The sequence below is a fragment of the Lactuca virosa genome, chromosome 6 (assembly GCF_052849685.1).
Source record: "Lactuca virosa cultivar CGN04683 chromosome 6, Lactuca_virosa_CGN04683_v6, whole genome shotgun sequence".
NCBI lineage: Eukaryota > Viridiplantae > Streptophyta > Magnoliopsida > Asterales > Asteraceae > Lactuca > Lactuca virosa.
This window is the reverse complement of record NC_136431.1, coordinates 193,410,663-193,421,424: the sequence shown is the minus strand read 5'-3', so window position 1 is coordinate 193,421,424 and position 10,762 is coordinate 193,410,663. Positions and strand designations below refer to the sequence as shown.

Here is a 10,762-nt window from a genome sequence, read left to right as displayed (position 1 = left end):
AAGTGGGTTCGTAAAACCAATTAAACAACCGGCTAAAAAGTGAGTGGTACCGGCGATAACTCTATTGCTAATTAAGATTTTACCTTGATTATTTTGTATTTTTTTTTAATTGAGTGGGTTGAGAAAGATAAGATTTCCGTGTGTTGTAGGTTGGGAAAGATGAAGAAAAATCAAAGAGAAAAACTGATGTGGCAGTGGATTCATTGGGTTCGGAGGGAACGACTCCCTCCTCCCTAAGTGGACAAATTTCGTCATATTTGATGTCAAGATGCATAATATGAACGTCACTTGGGATTCAATGACAATTTATATGGGCCAAAATATTATTTCTTAGTCTATTAAGTAGTTAAATTAAATGATGAATGACCTAAACAATCAATTATTAGTAATAGTTTTGTGACATTAACTCTTATATAAACTACAATGTATTTAAAGGATTATTAAATATCCATTTATTTTACCCAACTTACCATTTTTTACAACTTGCAAACACCAAACAAACTTTCTTTCAATAACATTAAGCCAAAACATAATTAAAACTTGTATTGTATTTTTGTTTATTCATACCAAGTTTGTATTCTTTACATATATGTATTCGATCGAGCCAAAGAACCAAAAGGGACTACCACCATCATCGTCTTCACGGCTACACATCCCATATCCAAACTTTCTACACTATTAAAACTCTCCAGCTCGATATAAACATACATTACTTTTACTTTTACTTTTCATATAATATAAAAATTTTACACATCTCTCTTTTCCGAAAGTGCCCTTCACTTCACAACACACACACCGATCATCCACCCCTTGAGAGCAAACATCAGTCCTTGTTCTCTTCAAATATGTCCAAAAGCGAGAGCGCCTGCAAAAAAAGACACCGTTTTTGTAAGATTCCCAACCAATCCAGATGGCAAAAAGTTTAGATATAGATAACAAAAGGGTAAGAAGGTAATTTTACCTCGGGGATATTGAGTTCGAGGCGAAACTTAGGGCCATCGTAGTGGTGAAGAATCGGCCTGAAAGAGTCTTCTTCTAATGGCTCGGCTACTTTCCTTGTTATAACACGAACTTGAGCTGGAAAGCGTGATTCCCCTGGATTCTTTTTGTCTTCCCATGCAGAAGGATCGATGTTTGTTCCACCAAAACTTGCAGCCTCAAAAACACCATGGAGTTGGTGGGTAGAGTAGTTGTAAAGGAAAAGAGGGAGTCCCGGTGTTATTTGTCTTACCGAGTCCCGGTATCGCGGGGGTAAACCTGGAATTTCAGTTTAAAATGTAAATTAGATAACCACAAAAGGGTAAAATAGTCCTTAACTATTCGATCAAAGAAAACAGTCCATGTTGGTAATTAAAGATTTCCCTAAGTTGCATGCAAATGTTTTCTTATGGAGTTAATATCGACTTAAATGAGAAAGTCGGGATTTTCTAAAATTGATCTCTTTTTTTTAATGGTAAATGTAAAATTTGGCAAATTACAGCTGGTATCATTGTATTCAATAGCTTTTTTTGTAGTTATTCAAGTAAAGTAGAATTACCTAATTACCCTTGAATGTTTTCTAGATCTAAAAGGTGTTTTGTCATATGATCTATCTAGAACTACTGGAAACCGAATTGATCAAAGACCTAAATCTTGAAAAAGATGATCGATCTAACCATAAATATATGCAATTTTTTTGTCTGATTAATCTTTCACACAATCGACATAAAAAAGGTAAAAGATCATAAAGAAGATGTGAAATTTACTAATTTATTACTTTTCTTTTTAAGTAAGAAACGTACCAAAAAGTTGCCTCTTGAGATTCTCTTGCATGGTGTCATTGTTGCAGACGAAAATATAGCCGCCGACGGTTTCATTTCTCGGCAAGGATTCCGATGGCGGGAGAGTCTTGAACCTCTTATCAACGCTGTTTTTACTGTTATCCTTTTCGTTGTTATTCACGTTGCTGTTGTTCTTCTTGTTCTTCCCATGTTTAACCCCAAATGAAAGATGATCATCGTCGCTATTTTTACCAAACTTCCCGTCTTTCTTGAACCCATTTTTCTCGAAATTAAGATCAGTGGTATTAAAATTCAAACTGGGTTTTGAGTAAATTCCTTTGTTAAACCCACCGTTGATCCCAAAATCACCGGTCTGGTTCTGATTAGTTGACCCGACTTTCCAGTCAAAGTTAAAACCATTAAAATCGGAGTTGGATGAACTGGAGTGGTTGGTGTTGATGGTGCCTGAATTGGTGAAGTCACCGCCGACACGGATGTCGAAGTTCCGGCGTTCTTTTTCGGGGCGTTTGGAGGCGTATGAGGTGCTCCAGATGGAGTCGTTGAGGGAGAGGTTGGAAAGATTGTTGCTTTGAACACGAAGCTGATCACTGAACTGCCAAAAAGACGATTGATTATTGTTTTCCATGGTTTAAGATTGCTGATTTCTTGATACCCAAGTGGGAAAGATGATGAATTGAGCGAACAGAAGTGAGATCTGGAGGAAAATGTTAAGTGGGTGTTGGTTTATATGTATAATAAGGAAAGGGAAAGGGGAGAAGTTTCCAGGAAATGGAGGTGATTGCGTGTAGCTTTGTCAAAGGTCTGTGATGAAGATTGATGAAATGTTGAATTTTTAATGGATGAATGTGGAATTCGATTAGTTGGGGGAACGGGGATGATAGGTGTAGTTGAGCGAATAAACTGGTGACGGCAAAAACGCGTAAAGGAAGAGAGAGAGAGAGAGAGAGAGAGAGAGAGATTAATCCTTTATGTTTGTAGTTGTGTACAATTATGATCCCTTCAAAATTATGGGTTGGTGTTTTGATATATATTTTTTAGTCTAGATGCTAAAAAGGTTGATTTTTAATGTGGTAATACCATAGAAGTCTTGAAGAGTATAATGTGATGGGTAAACAGTAGTCTTTTTTTAATGAAGAATTGACCGGTTAATAAGTAGACCACCCCATAGTAGTGAAACAATAACTAAGGGAGGTCTTGGAGTTAAACCTTCGTCTTAACTCCCAACACATATGAACCAACTGAGCAATGTTATATTTCGGTATCAATATTGTAAAACTTTTTCTGTGTTATGAGGTCGGTCTATTAAAAAGTAGCGAGTATTCGGTCTAATCGATGAATACTCGACTATACTGGATTTGTAAAGCAAATATGACAATTTTTATATACGACAAATATCATAAGATGATTAAGTTAATAACAAAATAAACAAATAACAATAAAATTATAAATGTTCCAATCTTTAACTAGTTAAAATAATAAACATTTTAATCTTCAAAATCTTGAATGTGAAAATTGAGAGAGGACAATGTATATGTTCGTTTATTCGGTGCCTTTATAATAGTTTCAGGATTAAATGTTAGATAAAATAAAAAATAAACATATTAATTTTTAAATTTTTGATTTTTTTTTGTTTATAAGTTAATTTTAACTAAGTTTTATTAAGTTCCCAAGTTTCGCCAATTCAATAATTCGATCGATTTATAGTCTAGTTTCGAGTAAGCATACTCGACCGAGTTGCGGAGTTTAACAACACTAATCGGTACCTTTAGGGTCTGCATATTGGATATGAGCGTTGTCAGTTAGGGTAAATACAAATACACATATATACTAAAACTAAAAAAAATTCAAAATAACAAAACATCATGAATATGTTGTCGTTCAGAACTGGTATGATTCAAAAATGAATTGTTAAATGAACACAAACAAACATTTTTATGTTTAAAATATATAAATACAAAACAACATAATTTTAGATTTGTACGATATTTTTTTAAAACGATTCAAAATTTTGCTATAAACCGAACAAAAATCAGCGTTTTAGAAACTTTATAGCTAGATATAAGTGGTTCAAACCCATTCCTAAGTTAGTTTCTCATTTTGATTTGTCGGTTTGTATTGACTTTTGCACACTTTTATATGTGGATAACTCTCGTCAAGGGGAACCTTGGATTCAAAACATTGTGTTTACTTTTGTGTATCACCCACAAATTTCTCATAAGACCAAAGGGTGTACTCCTCTTTGGTGTGCGGTGAGTGCCATGTTGTATTGCGGTGGGTGTGAGAACACCACCCCGTCCCAAAATATCCTCAAATGGTGAAGGTCCTCACAAGATAACCCCACCACACCCGCCCTCCTTCCTAAACCCCTTTTTAGGCGTTGCAATATATATATATATATATATATATATATATATATATATATATATATATATATATATATATATATATATATTGTAACATCCCGTTGATGAGGTATTTCCAAATTAAACCCTAAGTATAAAAATTTATTGTATTTAGCCCTTGTGTGTGAGAAATGTTGCAAAATGGCCCATAGTGACATTTTTGGAATTATTAGCACGATGTCACGTACGCTGGGGATACCTAGCGTACGTAGGGCGTACGTGCATGATTCCCAAACCCTAATTTTTAGGGTTTAGACCATATTTAAACATCTTTAAGTCCCTAACCTACCTTCTTTCATCAGCGTCCAACCCCAAACAAACCTTAATCCATTTTTGAGCACTATTGAGCTTTGTGTGTGTGTTTTGGTCACCTTGAAGGAGAGAGGAATAAGAGAAGATCATCTTGGAGGAGTATGACTCTTTGGATCGAGAATCTCATCACCATTTGGCCTCACTTAGAGGTAAAAAGCTTTGAACTTGATGAAGCTATGCATAGACCTAAGTTTGCTATGAAGTTTGTGTCCTTTTAGTCCCATTAGTTTGGTATTTTGAGTATGAGCTACTCCAATCAATTTAAGTTGCCCTTTCAGACGTTTTGAGGTTCTTAGAAGCATAAAAATGTGGTCTTGATCATTTCTTCCCTTCCGTGCATGGGTTACAAGGTCTTAATAGGTTAAGCAGTCAATGTTTTTAGTGTTAAGCACTTATTGGCCATGCAAGACCATAAAGTTGGAAACTTTATGGTCAAGGATGTCATTTGAGGATTGGATCTGATTTTGGACGTAAGGACTTGATGTATTAAGCTCTTAATGAGAAAAGGGGCTGACCAGGTGCGTACGCTGAGCGTACGCGGTCAAAGTCCAAATTTCTGGGTCAAGCAGCGTATGCCCCGCGTACAGATGAGTACGCCCAGCATACTCGGCTGGTTTGTTGACCTTTGACTAATTTTGACCTAAGGGTATTTTAGGTAAAATGAGTGGTATTTGAGATCGGTCCTTATTTGGTGTTAGGTGACCGGTTGAGTTGTCATTCGGAGCTGTGTTCTATCAGATATTTTTTAGACTGAGATGTGACTTTTCCTCACTGTAATTGTGGGTCGAAGGCAGCAATGCCGGTCCACTATATTATTTATCCTGGTTAGGATAATGATATGCTAGTATATGGTTGATTAGTAGATCGGCATGATTATCTGTGTTCGTTGGTTCTGTGTTTATGTTATCTGTTCATATGTCAACATATTGTGGTTGGGTTGAGGCGGTCCTGTTTTCTGCTGAAGGCCAAGACACCTGGGGCGGTCCGGATAGGTTGTAGGCCCTGCGAGGCGATCCATTCATGCTGAAGGTACAAAGAGCGGTTCGGATAGGTTGTAGGCCTTGTGAGGCGGTCCAGTCATGTCGAAGGCTCATAGAGCGGTCCAGATAAGTTATAGGCCTTGCGAGGCTGTCCAGTCAGGCCGAATGCTCATATTTACATGCTTTGTTTGTTTTGTAGTGTGTTGGTACTTTGGGGTAACTCACTAAGCTTTAGCTTACAGTTTTAGTTTATTGTTTCAAGTACTTCTAAGGATTGTAGGAAAGCGAATGCCTGATCGTGCACACCTTCCTATTTCTATGATATAGATTTTTGGGACACTCTGATATGACTTTACTTTTGAAATAATGGCTTTTTTGTAAACACTGATGGTTAATGGTTGATTTTAAGATTTTAAAATTTTTGTAGTGTTACAAGTTGGTATCAGATCCATGGTTTGAGAGAACTGAATGAACATTCGTGTGAATCTAGACTCAAACTAGGGAACTACAAAAGTTTTTAAACTAGTTTTCAAAAATGTTTTCAAAAGTAACCAAGGAAGGATGCGATGTGTACGATCAGTCGGAGCAAGAAAGTATACCCCAAGTTGCCCACACTGTTATTGATATTGTGTTTATGTTAGAACAACATGCTAGTGGTAGGTTAGAGATCTTCAGGAATTGCATGATAGAATTGACTGATATGTGATGCCTGATAACCTAGGATTGTTTCTTGTATGGAATTGACATCATTAATGTAGTTGCTTAGTGTGTGCATCATAGTTGTACATAACTAAGATTCCATAGCCTGAGAATGTTTGGTTTGGCCTTATTTCCTGTTATTGTTTGATGAAGGGCTTAGGGTAGAATCAAGTATTTGATTGTATATAGGATCCATTGTAACATCCATAAATTTTACGCCAAATTTAAACTTTTCAAGCATAAATAAAATCGAATAGCAATTGTTTACAAAAGTGTTTTCAATTCATTATTCAATCAGAGTGTCCCAAAAGCCAGATCATAAGGATGAGGAGCGGTACGGTCACGCCTTCGCCTTGCCATGAACTCCTGAAATACCTGAAACAATAAACTGAAAACTGTAAGCCCGAGGGCTTAGTGAGCTACCCCCAAAATACCAATACCACACTGATAATACCATGTCCGTAATAATCAATCAATCAACATGCATACTGGGCCATCGGCCTGACTGGACCGCCCTCCAAGGCCTACAGTCCAACTGAATCTATACCGAGCCTTCGGCATGACTGGACCGCCACGTGGGCCTACAGTCTCCCCGGACCGCTCATAGGGTGTGTTGGCCTTCAACACAGAGCAGGACCGCCTCAACCCAAGCAACAAGCTACTAATCATGTACGCATAACTAACATATACTGGCATATACAATCATCAAACATATCTATCTCACTGATCACCAAACATGGCAATCACTCATAACTAGAGCACTAACCTAACAGGTCACTAACATATTAATCCCTACGGATCATAAGAGCATAAAATACTGTCTATCCTGATTCCGATCTAACAGATCATATCCACATATAGCATACCATAACGATAACAACTAAAAGGGTCGGCCTTGGTGCCTTAGACCCTATCGATATAGTGAGGATAACTCACCTCACAGATGTCGACTCGGTAGATAGATCCGAACTCTCGAATCACTTGACACAAGCTCCACCACCTATTACCATAGAACAATATACCCATAAGTCCTTAACCTTATAAGGTACTCCATAACCCACTAGTCAACCCCTGGTCAAAGTCAAAGTCCTCAGTCAAGGTCAATAGTCCATGTTGACCTTAACTCGCCGAGTACCCTCGGCTACTCGCCGAGTTCCTTGAAGCACTTTCCAACTCGCCGAGTCATCGAGGTGACTCGTCGAGTTCCTCCGATTCTTGATCCAATTCTAAGGCCACCCGTCGAGTTTCCCTCTTGCAACACGATGGATACACACGCATACATGTCCTGGAGAAAACTCATCCGACTCGCCGAGTTGTTCATACAACTCGCCGAGTCTATGGCAATCTTCATCGGACTCGCCGAGTTGCTCATCCAACTCGTCGAGTTCAAGGTCATCTTCATACGACTCGCCGAGTCAACCTTGTGACTCGCCGCGTTCCTTCAGTCCTTAAGCCATACAGACTTATTTAAGCCATGCAATGGCTCCAAACTATAGATCCAAGCTTCTAGAGCATGCTTTTCACGTAAAGTTGCAAACTTTACGTGTATGCATGACTAAAAAGGCTCTTAATGGCAATTCTAAGCTCTTAATGGGGTTTCATGCACAAGGAGGACCTCCATCACCCCCAAACCCGAAACTTTATGATTCTAGTATATATGGAGGGTTCAGATCTGAAGTTACAACTTTAGATCTGGCCCATAGCTTGCCATATCAACTCAAAATCCATAAAACCCTAAAACTCAACCAAAAGAAAAGAGATCTAGAAGGAAAGGGAAGTAAAGATTGCAACTTGATACCTCCAGAAGATGATAGCTGGGGTAAGTTCTGCTTCCCACACCTTCCTTGCTTTAACTCCTTTGCTCTTCAAGGTTTTCCCTCCTAGCCAACCTTCTTTCCAAGGCTTAAATCACACCAAGAAGAGTACCACACGAATCAGGGTTTCACTGAGATCTCAAAGACTGTAAAGAGGCCAAAGGAGGCTGAGGTTCCTTTAAATAGGGTGCAAAACCCCGGGATTTAGGGTTTCATCTGCCAGCTCCTACTCGTCGAGTCCCTTCATGGACTCGACGAGTCGGTCACTAAACACGCGATCCCACTCCGCTGCTACTCGACAAGTAGGGCAACCAACTTGTCGAGTAGGACATAAAACCAAATAACCTTTTATTAAATCCATACCTGAGAATCGGGGCGTTACATCCAGTGTTATATATGATTAGCATACACGAGTGCTGCAGGGTTGGTTGAAGTTTCGTGGATGGGTTATGTGTGAGCATCTGACCAGTTGAGGAATGTCTAGCCTTTCTCTAGGGAGTGAGAATAGGATGTATGTGTATTCCAGTGTGTGTTGTTAGGGTTGTTGTGATGTTCTTCTGGTACAAATACGGGTAGGTGTGGAAGGTAGTATGGGCCCGTACTACCAGAAGTACAGGACCCATACGCGTAGCAGGGAAGTCACAACCCCTAGGGTTTTGTTATTTAGAATAGCTCGTATGGTATGAAATGCGTATTGTCTGATATTTTCTGGTTTGTTTTCAGTATGGTGCTCACGATGGGATCAGGTTCAGTGGCTGGAGTGGGCGGCCAAGATAGGCCATGGTTGACTAAGGATCATATTAGGGAGTTGATTTCTGCTGAGGTTGTTACTGCTGTCCGGGGATCGATACTGGAGTTGTTTGGGTCTATCAAGACCGCGATGATTGAGCTTTTCGACGATTGTTATGCGACACTTTTTGAGGATGTTATTGCTGCAGCTACCACGGCTATTGCAGCCGCTGGGGTTCGTGGAGAGAGAGCCTTCCAATACCGAGACTTCGATAATACAAACCCCCGGTGTTCGATAGAGTTTAGGATCTGATCATTGCAATGAGGTGGTTATCCAATGTTAAGGGGTGTTTCTTTACGTGCTCCTGTCCTGCTGACAAAAAGGTCAAGTGTGCCCTGAACCTTCTTCGATCAGGAGCGAATGACTGTTGGAGATTGGTGACTGGTTCATACACCCCTGAGCAAAGGACTGTTGTGACATGGGAGCAGTTTTTTGAGATGTTTCGCATGAGATATGTTCCATTGGTGGAGATGGAGAGGTTGGCCCAGGAGTATTTGGATATGAGGCAGGGGACTGAGCTAGTGACTGAGATCACCAATATGTTTATTGAGAGGGCACTATTTTGTCCCGAGTTTGTTTCTTCTGAGCAAGCTCAAATGACCCGATACTTGAGCATGACCAAGACAGACATCCGCCAGTTTGTGTCCACTCAGCGCTATGATACACTTGTGGAGCTTCAGGAGGCCGCGAGGAGGCGGGAGATTGAGATGGAGCTCCATGCTAGGGAGAAGATGCAGGCGCAGCCTGCGGCGAAGTGGTTCAAGGTCGCTGATGTGAGATCTGGGGGTCAGAGGGGTCGCACTTGTGGCAAGTGCGGCAAGATTCGTGATGGTTCTTGTCGATCTTCTTCCGAGTGCCACAAATGTGGAAATGAGGGGCATTATGCCACGTATTGTCTCCAGCAGGTCCCAATATTGAGCACCAGGATATGTTATCAATGTGAGCAGGTTGTTCATATTAAGGCCAACTGTCCTTTGCTCATTGCGGGACCGGTGCAGGCTTTAGCACCAGCTACATTGAGGATCACCGATGGGCGCCAGGGTACGGCAGATCCCCCCGAGGGCTCGAGGTTGCGCTTTTCAGCTTACAACAGAGGAGGCCAGGGTGGCGCCATACGTCGTTACTGGTATGTTACCATTTATCATTCTGTCAATTATTTTATGGTATTCTTATGTTTATGCTTCTGATAGGTACCTTCTTAGTGAATTATTTTCCTGCTCTTGTGTTATTCGACTCGAGTGTGAGTCATTCCTTTACATCTCAGTCTTTTAGTAGGGTTTCGATATGACCATTGGAGAGCTGGATAGTCCGTTGCGAGTTTCTATCGCCAACGAACATTAGATTTCTGCATCGAGTGTTTTCCAGGATTGTGTTTTTGAGATTTTTAGGGTCCCTTACTCGATTGATTTGATTCCTATTCCCATGGTAGATGTGTGTGTGATAGTAGGGATGAACTGGCTGAGTAGATTCGGGGCTATGATCGATTGTGAGGGTCAGCGGGTGATAGTTCGATCCCCAAGTGGGGGACAACTGGTTATTTATGGAGAGGGTACCAGATTGGGATCAGCCTTTTATTATGCTGCTAGAGCTTGACAGTATATTTAGCATGGGTGTATGCGTTATCTTGCTTATGTGGTTGATGCCCGAATTGGGAATTAAATTTCTATTTCAGAGGTGCCAGTGGTTAGAGACTTTGCTAATGTGTTCCCAGAGGAGTTGCCTGGTGTGCCTCCGGAGAGTTTTGTGCATGAAAAAATTGTATCTTTTTTCCTTGTGAAGAACCAAAAATATGTAGCCCTTTCTCCATCTCACTCTTGCTCTCTTTTGAAGTTAGTCATTTGTGTTTTGGTTCTACTTTGTGTTTCTCCTTTAGTGCTTATTTGTTTTAAGCACTTACAAGCCTAAGAAACTCAATATACAAGAATGGTACTAGCATTCCATAATGTCTTACACTTGGTTGTGGATACTTATAAAGAAGATCAAG

The 10,762-nt window shown here is 40.0% G+C and overlaps 1 protein-coding gene across 1 annotated transcript; it reads right to left on the bottom strand.

Annotated features, from left to right (window-relative positions):
* Positions 1-530: 530 nt before the first annotated feature.
* Positions 531-2,530, bottom strand: LOC145119397 (DCD domain-containing protein NRP-B-like). The gene is made up of 3 exons (XM_079055052.1): positions 1,782-2,530; positions 962-1,257; positions 531-865 (listed from the first exon to the last, which is right to left on the bottom strand). Exons 1-3 carry the CDS (start codon positions 2,404-2,406, stop codon positions 824-826), a joined length of 963 nt encoding a protein of 320 aa, XP_078911178.1. The 5' UTR covers positions 2,407-2,530; the 3' UTR covers positions 531-823.
* Positions 2,531-10,762: the final 8,232 nt, after the last annotated feature.

Excerpts from the sequence above, each read along its gene's own strand:
- LOC145119397 (XM_079055052.1), bottom strand. The coding sequence starts at position 2,406 with ATGGAAAACAATAATCAATCGTCTTTTTGGCAGTTCAGTGATCAGCTT. Across the intron at positions 1,258-1,781 it reads TCTCAAGAGGCAACTTTTTG|GTTTACCCCCGCGATACCGG; the intron begins GTACGTTTCTTA and ends CTGAAATTCCAG. Across the intron at positions 866-961 it reads TCGAACTCAATATCCCCGAG|GCGCTCTCGCTTTTGGACAT; the intron begins GTAAAATTACCT and ends CTTTTTTTGCAG.